The sequence below is a fragment of the Phasianus colchicus genome, chromosome 4, assembly GCF_987193195.1.
Source record: "Phasianus colchicus chromosome 4, bPhaCol1.hap1.1, whole genome shotgun sequence".
Classification (NCBI taxonomy): domain Eukaryota; kingdom Metazoa; phylum Chordata; class Aves; order Galliformes; family Phasianidae; genus Phasianus; species Phasianus colchicus.
The window spans coordinates 32,545,172-32,559,988 of NC_143439.1; the positions used below are offsets into that span (position 1 = coordinate 32,545,172).

Sequence of the window (14,817 nt, forward strand, 5' to 3'; positions counted from 1 at the left end):
TGATCAGGACTATTCCTCCAGGATGAGGAGATGCAGAAAGCATTCCACCATGCCAGCAAATGAGTACATCTGAAGCTTGCTTTAATTAAAGCCTTCAAACCCTGAGCTTTTTTGCAGTATTTGCATGTATCTGAACTTTGGCCCAGCTGCTCTCAGGGAAATACAGTTTATTGTTCAGATGCCTGTCACCTTGGCACTGCTCTCAGCTCTCCTGATAGAGCACTGCAGCCTCAAAGGAGGAGAGAAGAGAGTGCAGGTTGGGATAAAGCACAACCAGCCTAGGCTCTGCTATTACATTAACTCTTTGCAAGAAATTTCAGTGCCAGAAGTAGCATTTCAGATGTCTTCCCAGCAATAAGCAAGGGGCAGTAGCTTTTGAAGTGTACTGTACTAACAACCACAAAAGAAGATCTGGAAAAATCTTTCCACCCTTGCTGAATCACACTTCTCCAATAACAAGCAATCCAGGAGAGAAAAGCATTTCGACCTATGCAACACTGTAAAATCCTAAGCAGGAAGCTGTAATTCATTCACGTTGTGAGCTGGAGCTCAGGCTGGATACAGAGAGATCCTTCCTAAGATACATAAGCCAGCCTGCTCCGGGAGTGCAGATGCTAAATGAATCAGCAAGAAGAGGAAGCAACCAAGAGGAAAAATCCAGTCACGTGAACAAATAAATAGATAAATTACAACCTGCATATTAAAGTGACCCACCTTGATAAGACATGATGCAGGACTGGAAGCCCTCTCTGGATGCAGGACCTGCTAGCATGCTGCTGTGCATTTTCTTACATTTCACATTCATTCACATTCTTATCAGCACTACAGTTTCACAGGAAAGAAGAAACACACTGTGCAGCTGCTATACCCTGAATGGCATTCCTGTACCACAGCTCACTCAGTGCATAATGACTGAAACTCATATGCTTCCAACTACCCTGACTTTTGAACTGTCATATTTAACTTTTGAGGAAGATTACTATAAAGAGCTTACGTGGTACATTAAAGAAGCTGCAGCCAGAGAGCAAATGGGACATCTATTAAATGCCTACTAGTCCCCTGCTATTTATTTAGCTGCTCTGAAAATATTTTTACAGTCTTTTTTTTTGGCTATTTTTGAGTCTTGGTATCACAAGAGCACTTTCACAAATGTCGTCTATGCAGGCTGCTAAAATTGTGAAATTACTTTAATGCTAAATCAGAGAATTAAAGTATCACACAAAGGAATTATCAGCATGCAGATGGAGACTAAAGAGCTGAATAGAATTTTATTAGCAGTAAAATTCAGAAGCTGCATTCAAAAAAAAATCTATACATTGATGTCATCTGGGCAGCAAAATCATTTTGGATGCTTTACTTTTGCTCTCTGCCAAGTACTGTGCTCAGCGCAACACAAAGAACTCCTTGGCCCCAAAGACTGCTTTTTAAGGTGATTAGAATTAGATTAATATAAGATTACTTGGCAATTCTTTAAAAGAGTGCCAGCAAAATGGGAAATAAAATTTTAAAACAGCTTTATCACTCATGCAATATAACATCAAGGGTGCTCTACAAAAACATGAGCTTCATATATCTCTGACCTTGTGAAGCTTTCATGCCCAGCTTTTAGTGTGGGAAAAGAATATCTAATTTCAGCACAGACTGCTCTGTGCTCTTTCAAAAATCCCAGTATTTGCACCTGACACACTGCTAACAAACCGGACTGGGGACGCCCAATCTCTGCTATGGCAGCCCAGGTCTAAGGCTACACTGCTGATGGCTCTGGAGTGTTAGGTGGGAAATAGTGTCAGCCCTGCTGGCTGCAGAGCCTCCAGTTGGGTATGTGGCTCTGGGCAACCTGGTCTAACGGTTGGCAACCCTGCACATAGCAGGGGGGTTGAGACTAGATGATCGCTGTGGTCCTTTTCAACCCAGGCCATTCTATGATTTTGGGCAGCTCTCCTTCCCTTATACTCAGCTGTGTGGCACTATTTGGGTGCATCCCACTGTTTAAATTTCCTCATGTGTAACCAGGCATTTGTTTTTTGTAGCTCATGTGACTGTCTCACAAGTGGCATGCTTTGAAGGAAACCCTACCTGTTTTCCTATGAAGATATGCAGTGAGATGAATGAAAAACATACCACACAACATGCAATAAGTGACACTGGCTGAAGTTTATCAGCAGTGTCAAATTTGGGGACTGAGAACTTCAGTGCATTTCTGCCCTTCATTAAGGGAGAAGGTGGACAGCTATTACTTACTATTTTTATTTTCAGCTATACGTAGTTCAGTGTCAAAATTGAAATGTCTGTCTGCAGATGCAAGAAAGTGTTTTCATTTCCTCTTTTAATGTCCTAATATATCAACAGGGTTGATATACTTTAGGAATAAAAATGACCTTTGAAATTACTCAGAATTAGGTTGTTTTTTGTTTTGTTTTTTTTTAATTTCCATTAATTCCTTCAATGTTCAAGTATGTATTTCTGATATTCTAAGTATAATAAAAATGCTTATACCAAACTATGAGAAAGTGGCAATTACCACCTGGGGAGTTACACATAAAACTATAAAATATTCAATTGATCCATAATTCATTTGGTAGCAGACACCCAACCATCTGGGCTGGGGTGAACTTGCAACTCTGGAATAGGATAGTGACTGAAAAAGATTCTGCATTCAGAATAAATGCAGCTACTAAAAAACAAAAACAAAAAACACAAAAAACAACCCAGGAGCCTTTTGTGCATCACTGTTTTTCAAGCCTTACTTTGCTCTAACTACCTACAATTGTTATAACTACAAGCAACCACACTTCAAAAATAAATTCAATGAAGGACAGCCTGATTGTGACAGAACTGCCACTGTCTGTCTCTGCTAGTGCTATATGCACATATCTTGTTACACTATTTAGGTTTCCACCTACATAAAATATTTGATGGATAGCATACAGGATAGGATTCCACAAATGAAATTCTTCTCATTGATTCAACACTTGCTGTAATCTTGATACATAGCAAAACAGCAAAGCTCTCCAGTGGGCTTGAGATTCAGCTGGAGATAAAAAGTCAGCATAAAAGTTAAAGGTGACTTCTCAAGAACACCCAGCCTTTGATGCCATAGTGGGCATTTTTATCCCACTGCTATCAGTAGGAAAAACCCCAGCAATTTCAAGAGATGCAGCAAGGCTTGGAATAAGAACTACTCAAAATTTCTCCATTAACTGCTGTATGAAAGGATGGAAGATCCTTCCTCCCAGAGAATAAAGCCTGAACACCTGTTTTCCAATGCAGAAGCCCTCACAACGAGGCACAAGGTGGTCTCCAAGGCAGTACCAGTATACTTCTATTTATTAAAATATCCCTGTCTCAGTCCATAGTGGTTTGTAAGACAACGCTTTGCTTTCAGGAGTATGTAATTTAAGTTAAATGGTGAGTTCTTGATACCTGTGTTAATACACTGGAAGCTAGTTGCAGCATCTCTAAATGACAGCGCTTTCCAAATAGATGTGTAATTGCAAGTCTTAAACCCTCTATTTATGCCGCTAATAGCTCCTCTTTGACCAACATGAATTTAAAGCATAGCTTAAACTATCAGACATACCAAATTCATATTGAATTGCCTGCAGCTGCTAAGATTTTCTTGGAGTTCATAAAATGATTAGACAAATTCATGGAAGAGAAATCCATTAAGGGCTATAAAGTACAAAGAGGTTCTCCCAGGAGGCTTGGGAGCACACTACGGAAACGTCAGTGTACCTCATGCTCACACCTTTTCTATGGTGTCCACTGTCCAGAAGATGATGTAGCTCAATGGATCGAGTACTGCTACAACTGACATTTACAGCCAAGCTCTACTCAGCAGCCTGGTTGTGGAAAAGAACTTTCACAAAAATAAGCATGTGTTCAAGCTTTTGCAGGCCCTAGGTTTGCAGTTCTGGTTACAAAGCAGAGTTGCAAAATGAGTCTTGCTTCCTGTGTGAGACAGTCACATGCAACATGCTGCACTTACTGGAAAATCCTCTTGCAAATGTTTTGTTTTTCCTAAAGAAGATAAGCAAGCTGCTCCCCTCTGCAGGACAAACCAAACAAGCTGGTGAGACTTGTGATCTGTCAGACCTGAACCTTACAGGTCTTGAACTGAACCTTTCCCAAAGGCAATCTCAGAGAACACAGCTTCCCAGTGCAGTGAGTACTGCCACCTTCTTGCCTCATTTTCTGGTATGCTCTTCCCAGGCTGTGTGGAGCTGCAGTCTTTCTGTTTTAAGAACACACAGTTATTGACCTAAGATTGTAACAAGCCCTACACTGTAGTTTTCCTTTTCCAAACTGCTCCTGACTGCTTTTCAAAGACTGGTGCATCCTGAGTGTTAAGGAAAATCTCTTCTCTTTTGCTCCTTGCAAGTATGGTGTCACAGTCTGCACAGTCAGAGTGAGGGTCATGGCTCTCAGCGCACCTCTCTGCTCCTGACAGCTTCTTAACTGCTCAAGCATTTAGCGTTTTCTTTTGGTCAAGAAAGAATCTGGCCCTGCTTCCCAGGCAGCAGCGTGGGTTGCCAGGTCCTGTCCTCCAACATCTTTGCTTAAAGATCACTGCTGCACCACAGGACACAACTTGTATCTCTGTTTTGGCCTCAGGCATGCAGGTTTCTTGAAGCATTAGACACACTAACTCCTCCTCTGCTAGCAAGCACATCCAGACCTTTCTTCCTCCTTTTCCCCATAAGGCGTGAAAATACCATACAGGTCACAGAGTTGGACCGAATGCTGATTTCCAGCTTTTCAAGTAGAAAACAGGCAAGGGGCTTATTTGAAAACACACACAGAGAAGAAGGTCTTCAAATGTAAAGAGAGTCCATGGCATGTGAGCAATCAGCAAAAGAACTGCCCCACTCCTAGACCCCCCACCTCTAGCCCGTGTCCAGCACGGACTACACTGGAAATGAAAGGCAAGGAAAACTGCACAGCTGTTTAGGCTGGCTACAACTGAATTACTTTTGCAGGTTTTAAGCCCAGAAGGGTTTTAAATGCTATGCATTCCCACTGTGTGTGTGGATGATGATACAATGGGCAAACAGGCAATCATGAATCACAACCACTTGCTCCCTACAGGCCCATTACAAGATACACATCCCTGAGCGAGAATTCATGGTAGGTGCCTTCTGTGCATGGGGCAGATAAGATGAAAGACCTCAGGGGAGATGCACATCTTTGTCTAGAATGATAGCATTACTTAATCACCCAGCTTGGTGGAATCTCTAAGAAAAATCATCACACATTGTCACGTGAAAAGCCAACTTCAGTATTAGCAGCACCAGCAGACTGCTCTCTGGAAATAGTGTAGAAATGGTCATTAGGTGGCAGTTTCAAAAAGATAAGAATTTGAGTAAAACCACCAACATGAAAAGGATGGCTAACTTAATCCTACTGTTGCCAGTTATGAATTATTCACTGGGCTCCACCCCATGTGCATGAGGCACACTTTCTAATGCATTCAGACCACATTACAGATGGCTCCCTGCCATCTGTGCTGAGAATTCCCATGTGTGCTTATTTTACAGCTGTCCCAATGGGGACAACCATGCTTTGGCCAGTCAACACAAGGTTTCTTGACCCTTGAATCCAAGAACTGCCCTCTGCTTGCCCTATCAGAAATAGATGGTCTAACTGCACGGTGGATAGGGACAAAGTACTTGGACCTGAGGAGGGAGCTGCACCAGATATTTAAGAGGTGTGGGAAGATAAGAGAGAGTAAGGTCCTCTGTTTGCCTCCTGCAGCTTTGAGGTGTCACGGTGGAGGTCAGTGCAACTTCCACCTTTCCTGGCTGGCTGCATCGTTCAACCATTCCAGATCCATGAAAGTATCTAGTAAAAAACACCTGCAAAATCACAGAGAAAGAACAGAGGCTTAGGGATCACTGAGGAAGAGTAGGTTGTGACAGAGGAATCAGTACTCAGTCTGAAGACACTGTGTCCAACATAGATTGGTCCCATTCCAGGTACCATCACATCCCTGGGGAAGTGTGCTGGGGTCACCAGCTGAAATGAGCTGATCTGCCTCAATTTGTGCATAAAGATTATTTCTCTCTTGCTGTACTTCCAAACTTCATTTCAAAAGTTCAGAGGAAAATTACATCAGACTGAGAATGCCAGACTGATTGCCAGCCAGTTCTTTTTATCGTTATTTCAAATTGGGGAGAGAAGGAAGGGGAACAAATTAGTTTGGAGAGGAACACATTTTCCTCAGGAAGCAATCCTTTCAAGAACCCAAACCAGACACAGTTTCTACTGCCAAAAGCTCCCATACATAGAAGACATGGCACAGCCAACATCCTGCTGCTTGCACATTCTCTGCAGTCCTGAAATTAGCATGTTTTTTCTTGGTGGGGACAGACAAAGCCAAAACAGCAAAATAAATCCTGGCATTTCCCTCCAGTACTGAGTTAGTGACTACCAGCTAGCAGGCCTCAAACAGCTAGACCTAATCCATGGCACGTTTTTTTTTTCATTTTCCACAGCACACAGTTCTTGTTCTCCTATTGCTGCAGTTGGCCTTGTAATGCTACCAGGCCTTTAGTGACTCTCTACTTAATTATACCAGCCTTCATAGAAATGTAATCACACAGGCAGAAAATCTGTGTAAGAGAAAGGATGGGTCCCCAGGGCAGCATCTCTTGGTGCTGGTTTTCTGGGGAGATGAGGCTGCTGAGACCGTGCTGAAGCCCCATGTGCTTTGCTTGCTTTGATCTGAGAGAACAGGTGAAGGTGAGGCTCTTTCAATGATATCTAGCATCTCTGGGTATGGCCAACCATAGACCACTGCCTGCACACCTCCATTACTAACCCAAAAGGACATTTTTCAGAGGAACCTAAATAAAACAGATAGCCACTTTCCATGCTTGCATACAATTTGTTCAGTCCTTGTCTATAGTCGCTTTGTTTCTGTCATGGACAAAGTGATTGTCATCCCAGGGACTGTCATCCCAGAGAGCAGAGGGCGAGGAACATTACTGAGAAACACATTTGATGCACGAATTGTACAGCTCAAGCAAACAGGCCTGGCTCTCTTTATTCAACGAACTGGGTGGGACCAGCTCCAGCAACAACAAAATCCCCTGCACAATCCCTCTGGATGATGAGTGGACTCTGCAAGCGTCTCCAACTGATTCAAACACAAGAGCATACAGATACTATTTGAATGCTACGCAGCGCATTAAACACTTGTGGCTTGATCCATTAGTACTACTCTTGCCTATGTCTCCCCTGGCTGCATTGCATCTGCCAGGGTAACACAGAAACTGAACCAGAAGCTAAACTTACCCACTGTCTTTAACAGGAGCTGTATTTGTCATGTGAAACCAACAGGTCTACAATTTCCTACAGTGGATCTCCCAGCACAAAGCTGTGGGCAATAACTGTGCAAGGGAGGTGTTCTTGGCTTGAGTCACAAGAAGCCAGCTATGCAGATAAATCCAGCTGCAACTATTTGGCACATAACTCACAGAACAGAGCCATTTCCTCACAGACAGAAGTGATCAGCGATGTATCATCTTCTCTCATAAAGCTACATTTACAGAGGGTTATGTGGATTTAATTCTACATATCAGGGAAAAAGTAATGCCAGCAATGAAATGCTAATACAAGCTCACTAACAGGAAAATACATTTTTTTCCAGCAGTAGTTACTGGCAGCAACCTTCCCAGTAGGAAGACAACAGTAAACAGCATTAGGACCAAGACACCCACTGATCTGCACTGAACAGGTGCCTCCAACAGGTGTCATACTGCCATCCACTGATGCTCCTCTGGAAGATTCCTTGCTACATCCATTAGCAGTAACCCCAGCATGCCTTTGTTTGCTCTCCTTGAAATATACCTGAGCAATTTGTCCAACACTTTGACAATTCAGTCTAATTATCTGGGCAGGTATCTGATAAAGTCCAATACAATTACATTCTCACTGCTGGCAGCCAAGCCCACACATGTACACCTGGGCAGCAGGAATGAAATGCAGTCCTGCTCCAGCTAACTCGTTTCTGCTTCACAGTGAGGATCTGACAATCTCCATCTAGCTGTTACTCTGCATATCGCACCACATTTCCTGCTAAATCTTTGTAAGGAGAAGGCAAGCATTGGCTCCTCTGATCAGGCAGCACAATCTGCAAGGTCTCAAATTCCACTAATTCATGTTCCTGGATGGGGTCCACAGCAGACAGGTACCACTGGGGGCCTTAAATTAAGCAGCAGAAAGCAAGCTAAGTAGGCAATAGGAAAAAACTTAAAACACAGAGCATACAAGAGACTAGAAGAGAATGGAAATATGTGTGTGTGGGTGGGTTCTCTGGGTCTTAGAGAAGTTGCGTGATGTGCCCGGTATGTTGATGTGCACAGAAAGAGTAATCGTGCTTTTCTCTCCCATCACACCTCCAAATGACAAGAGACAATGTCAACTCCACACCTGCCTGTGTTCAAGGCACAGGGCTCTGAAGAGCCAAAGCAGCTTGCCCCAAACACAACAGTTGTTTTTTCTCTCTCTAGGCTTCCAAAGGGTTGGCAGACAAATCTGAGCTCCAAACAAAGGAACAAACCAATATACGAGATCTGTCTGCACAGTACAAAGCCAATGACACAGTATGCAATGACATCTCAGTCCTACCTTGTTGGAGATGCAGTGACACTGCACTGTATGTCACAACGTAGGAGAGGAACAGATTTTCCTGAAGTCGCTCAAGACTATTTTCTTAGGGTAACTGTAAAGTTTGGATGTTTTAGACCACTGACACGTGGAATCAAAATGAACTCTCAGGGATCGCCCTTTCCCAACAGGAGAGGCAATTATATTCCCTCTGTTTTAGTGAGCAGATACACAGAACTGCAAAGAAGTGGGGGGAACTCCAAGTAGCTTATTTAATATAACAGACAAAAGAAAAAGCCACAGATTCTAAGTGTGTCCTGCTGGAAGGAAACATGTTGAAGATTGCAGTAATTATAGCCTGTGAGACACGACCACCCCACCACCCAACATATTCAAAAAATCCACAGTCCAGCCCTACATGTGGGAGATATTTCCACCCATTTCAAAGGGAGGCCTTCAATGGGTCTGACTGGCTCAGGCTCCCACCCCAGACATTTTCCCAGCTTGAAGATCCACTTACCTGCCTGGTTTGTGGTTACATTTACAGACACAAACTGCCGGGCTCCAGGGTTCTGGTCGGACACTCCATTCACTGCCTCAATTTCAAAGGTATAGTTTGTATGAGCAAGCAGATCCACCATCATGACAGAGGTGTTTTTCAGGCCGGTTTGCTGGGGGAGGTACCTGACATGACTGCCACATGCCTCGCACAGACCTGAGTGTGAGTTGCACTTCTTGCATGCAATATAATAAGACACATCTTTCCTTCCACCAGTATCAGCAGGGGGAATCCATTCCAGAAAGACACTAGTCTCGTTAACATTTGAGATGGCACTCCGAGGAGCAGAGGGGGGTCCTGGTTTGCAAAGTGAGAAAAACACATGGTAAAAACAGTATTATCAGTCATCCTGCTCTCTACTACTCTTTGGTTGAAAAGAGATGCTGAAAAGTGTCGCTCTTGTGCCAAAAAGCACACAGACAATTTGCAGCAGCAGCCAAAGAAGACAGAAGATGGGGATTCAAGCCTTCCCACCTTACCTTAAGGGGTTTGTGTTGGGACACGGCCATCTCTAAGTGAGGGCAAGACACAGGTCTGGCTCAAAAATAAAAAGGGCAGCACATTTCATACTGGGATGTTGCATCTGGTATTCTCTTTGTTCTGCCTGCTAAGGGATCTGCAAATCTTTGCTCTGTCCCAGCCAACGTTGGCTTACCTGGGAGGCAAGATTCCCCTTCTTGCCCCAGTGCCCCTATATTGCTAGCTTTGGATCCTTAAAAAAGATACATACTGGTGTATTCCACTACTCTGCCAATTCAGACACTGAATTCTATTCATCCACCCATCTCTGCCAATTAGCTCTTTGACAACAGTAAAATCTAAGTTTGGGCATCCAAATCATACCTAAGCGAGACACTCTATGTACCCCAAAGCAGATGGTAATCTACATAGGCCACTGGAAACACAGCCATATCTGGCTACTCAACAGCAGCCTTCGTGGTCCCTGCCAAGCTCTCAGTACTAGCATGGTTGGTTAGTCACACTGTGCTTGCTTATTTTGCCAAGCCTCTGCACTTGGTATGTCAGTATGGCACTGGCAATGCTATCTAAGGAGGAACAGCTGCTGTGGAACTATCAGAGTTCCTGCAGATGTGGTCTGTTTTCCTTCATCCTGCTGGGAGAAGCTGTGGCTGGGCAAAGAAAGCTGCTCAGGTGGCGATTTACAAAAGCAACTCCCAATTCAGCAGGTGGCTGTGCTGCCTATCTGAAGACACCCTCAAGACCATTTACATGCTGAAGGTCCTGGCATGCACCTTTCCAAAAGTCAGAGGCAACTGACAGTGTGCATTATCACCACTTAACTCCTGCAATCCCTGGCAGTGCTCTGTAGATGTCTCCCAGTGAGACAAGCAGGGCAGCCCAGGCAGGTCTCTGAGCACAGAGGCCACAGCCAACTTGAAATGCTCACACTTCACTCAACGGCTTTGAGTTACAAAAATCCAACCATCTGGTGAGGAAAAGGGATACAGTGCCCAGAAGATACTTTGAGAAACTTTTCATTTTAATAGACTTGTCTTGGAGATGAAGGGCAAGCTGACGATACGTGCTGAAGATGATGTGAAAGGACAGCAAGAATCTCATGCAAGAGACTCACATGGGGAAACTGATCAAAGAAAGGTGGGATGGATTTTAGTGGCAGCATTACCAGAAGCTATAAAGCAAAGACTGAGATTTTTCCAAGAAGGCAACAGACTTCCACACAGTTTGAATGAAGTTGTCAAAACCCATGAGCAGCTCTTTGAAAAGAGCCTGTCAGCTGGCTTTATCAACTAGAAACCCGTACAAATTTAACAGCCTGTCTTAGCTTGTTGTCTTTTAGTTCTGTTGTGATGATTGAACTCAATTTGTTATTTAAAATGGGCAATGTTGCAAAACTGAATCTACCTTTAGTTTTTCACTATTTTCCCTCCCTACTCCCCTTTTTAAGTCTATAAATTGGTAATGCTTATGAAACATTGCAATGATCTCAACTCAAGCTATTCTGATTCAACAAGAAACTCAACACCAGAGGGAAATAAATATTCCTGATATTCTTTTTTTCTTCAGAGAAAAACAGTCAAAGACAAAAGCTAGGTCAGTTTAGGAAACGGCAGCTCAGCTTTGTCAGAGGTACAGCAGCCATCCAGCAACTCCCAGGGAAGCCAGGATGTTCCTCTGTAAGAGGACCACAACAATAACAGCTTCACATTGGTATAAATGGGAATAAGTACCCCCTCTCTGGGCAGAAGGCAGCTGAGGGAGCTGATGCATAGTGGTGGCAGAGCAGACCGTGCCCAGGCTGAGCATTCCTACAGGCCGCCTCTCGCCAGCAGCACCAGCAGCACCACGGGGGGACAGTGCTGGTTAGCTAATGACACCACAGGACAGCAGCAGTCAGAACTATTTTCTGGCCTCTCATCCTCATACTGATATAATGGGGGCTACGAAATCCATCTCAAGAGCTGTGTGGGATTACATCTACTGCACTCAGGGTTTTTGTTTTACTGGTTAAATTGTCCGATTTTTCCTTCCGCTGGATGAATGCACTTTCACTGCTACCAGTATTCTAAGAGAAAAATAAAAGAACTCAGGCACAAAAAACAACCCACAAAAAACATTTACTGGACAACATGCCTTTAACAGGGGATAAATTATCACTTTTGTAAAGGCAGCAGAGGTTTGTACTCGCTTTGCACAGAAGAGTCAGCTGCTCTTCTTGAAGGCTTAAAAACATGCTTTGAAGCTAGTGGGAATGGGTAACCTATAAAATTAGCATTCTCAGAGGGGCTCTGAGAAAGGTCTTCAGCTGTCTGCACATATCTAACAGGACCTGCTTGAAGAATCCTGAGTACACTGCACATGAGTAAAGCTTTGAAAAATCTCAGCTGGGAGAACAAACCAGTGTTTTCGCTTCAGAAAAGGTGGGACCTCCAGAACTGCTAAGCAGCTCTGTTTTAATTTACAGCTTCCCTTCATCAAGGATGAACATATTCATTTTCTGCTTTTTTTTTTTTTTTTTAATTTGTTACTTTGTGCCCTAAGCAGGCAGTGAAGCTAAGATTCACCATTTCTGCAGAATGATTCACTGACCAGAGGGTAGTCATTTCTGAAGATAAAGGTATCGATGTTTTCCTTCATGGACAGCTAACCTGTTGTTTGCTGATATGCATATTTTTAAAAAATAAATTGAAAGAGAAATTTCCCCTGAGACACAATATAAATGTGTGAGTACACAGAGGTAACCATATCCTTTGAGAACAGAATGTTACACCAAACACTACAAAAACATCAGTGCATCCCATAAATCACACTCTTTCTTCTATGTTTTTGTGCCATTCACCTTCACTCATACTTTCTCTGTATACTTTGAACTACAACAGGATTAATCATCAGAGATGGGAGAGGGAAAAATGAGTGCAAAACAGTATGTTTTCATTCAAAATTGATGTTCTGCAAGAACTGAAGTTAGGACTACTAATCAAGAAATCAAGCTCAAAAACTTCCTGGGAGATGCATGTAACAGTACTAAGAATTCTCAACTGCCGGTCAGAACCAAATATTTTTTGTTTGATGGTAATAGCTCTTTTGGACTGCATCACAGCACTATAAATTTAAAAACTGCCAAGCATTACTTATAAAACATGCTTAAGGAACTGAGAAAATTAAATAAAAATGTATTTGTGCTGTGTCCCCTGCCTCATGCTTGTCTGAACAGTTGATAGTGGTTTAGCAGTTTTCTTTAGCAATGGTGGTGCTGGTGGGGAGACTCATGGCAGCTTGAGAGCAAAAGGCATTATCTTTAAATTAGGAAAATGTGATTTTATAGCTACACCAACTGGCATAGGGACCTTACAGGTGTAGAGCTGAAAACAAACATTGATGTATTCTCTAAAATTAACTAGATTTCAAGTTGAGGAAATTCTATGAATATTATTAACTTCTGCTGTAATAAATAACAGAAACATTCACAAAACTTAACAGTGTTTTCCTATCCGTCATGACTCAAGTCTGTCTAGCTTGTGTTTTCGTTCATGACAAGATGTTCTCCTGCAGATCTTACAGTTCAAAATGTTAGTGTTGTCACCTACTCTTTACTATCCCTGCCAAAATTTACTTTGCCTGCAACTGAGCTGGGGAGAGAGCACAGGCTCTCCTTACCACCGCTAACACAGACACAGCTGGATTAGCACAAAATCCCAAGAAAGGATGTGTAGGACAAGGGAGGATGACTTAGCACACTGAAGCGCACAGAGAGGACTCAGATGATGCACTCAGCTTTTGGGAGTAGTAAGTATAAATCTCACCAGAGATGCTTCAATACCCTATATTACTGTACCAGTTTGCTCTGTATTTGCTCTGTATATAGCAGCATCCTCCGAAACAGTGGGCTAGAGAAGTAAGCAGTGCCTGAGTCGACATTAAAACTCTCATTTGCCTCAGAAGCACTCGGTACTCTGCCAAGCCACATCCAAATACAGCTTCACACACCACTGGTGTGTGCACTGTCTGGACTTTAAACAAGCTTATAGTAAGCTTTCAAAACAATCAAACAAAAATCAAACATTAAAACTCCCAAACAGCAACAAACAAACAAAGAAATCCCAAACTAACTAATTATCATCAACTACAACAAAAAACAAACCACCACCAACAACAAAATAAAACCCAAGTAAAAAAAGTATATAAAAGGAATACCAACCCTACACTATTCAGGGCATCATAAATTACGGTCTTTACCTACAGGATTCAGACTGTGCCAGAAACCCTATGCTCAGGTCATGGGCTTGCATAAATCTCTTCTTCAGAGCTGGTTGCTTCTTCTCTGTGCTAACTCACCAGCAGGACTGTTTGGTATTACTCTGCTTTGGCTTTGTCTGCTCAAAAGAAGCTGATTTTGTGTGCCTTTTCAGAGTTCTCCTCTTCCCATTTCCCAATACCACCAATACTCATCCTTTTTCTCATTTATCAAAGTTTTTAAAGACATGTCCCAGGGTAAAATAGACATCAGGGAGTCCTGTTGTCATAGCTTCCCATGCTGTAGCCCATCCTAGCCATCACTTTGATGCCATAGTACTGCCACTGTCACACTGCCTGAGGCTGTCTTATTCTTCCCTGTAGCACAACTTCAACAGCATGTGCTTCACATTCCTAGACGTAAAAGGTAAATATTGAGATCAAGGGCCTTGTTTCTCCTGTGTTTCCTGTGCCAAGTGACTATTCTAGGTGGGAGGAGATCTGCTGAGAGCAGGTAGTCCTCCTATGTGAAGAGACTCTCCAACTGGAACAGCCTTTTTCCTTCTCTTTTTTGAAGTGCCAACTTGAGAAACTAGAAAAGACAGCTTTATTCACCAGGATGAAGGCACAGGAAGTGCCACATCCAACCCCAGTTTTCATGCCTGTCCCTGCAGTCCTTTGCTCTCTGCTCTTTTCCATTCTGCTTACAAATCTCTCCTCCTCATCCCTGCAGGGAGGACAGCCGGGAGAAGAGCCCTGTGACATGATGCACATTAATATGCCACTGACACAACTTTAAAGGGATCTAGCAACTGTGAACTTCCCATTCCTGGAAAGGATTATGGAAAGGAAACAGGATGGAAGTCATCTCTATATCACTCCCAAGTGGCTCTGAGCAAGCATATGGACTGAACTTACACACCTGCTTTTTCTCC

General features: G+C 43.1%; 1 protein-coding gene across 7 annotated transcripts in view; it reads right to left on the reverse strand.

Annotated features, from left to right (window-relative positions):
* EPHA5 (EPH receptor A5) overlaps window positions 1-14,817 on the reverse strand; it is a 197,467-nt gene that overhangs the window by 78,626 nt on the left and 104,024 nt on the right. For all 7 annotated transcript variants that reach the window (XM_031596817.2, XM_090139118.1, XM_090139121.1 and 4 more), the window contains one exon: window positions 9,131-9,466. In XM_031596817.2, coding sequence (XP_031452677.1) covers window positions 9,131-9,466 — 336 coding nt within the window. The remainder of the gene's footprint in view (window positions 1-9,130; window positions 9,467-14,817) is intronic.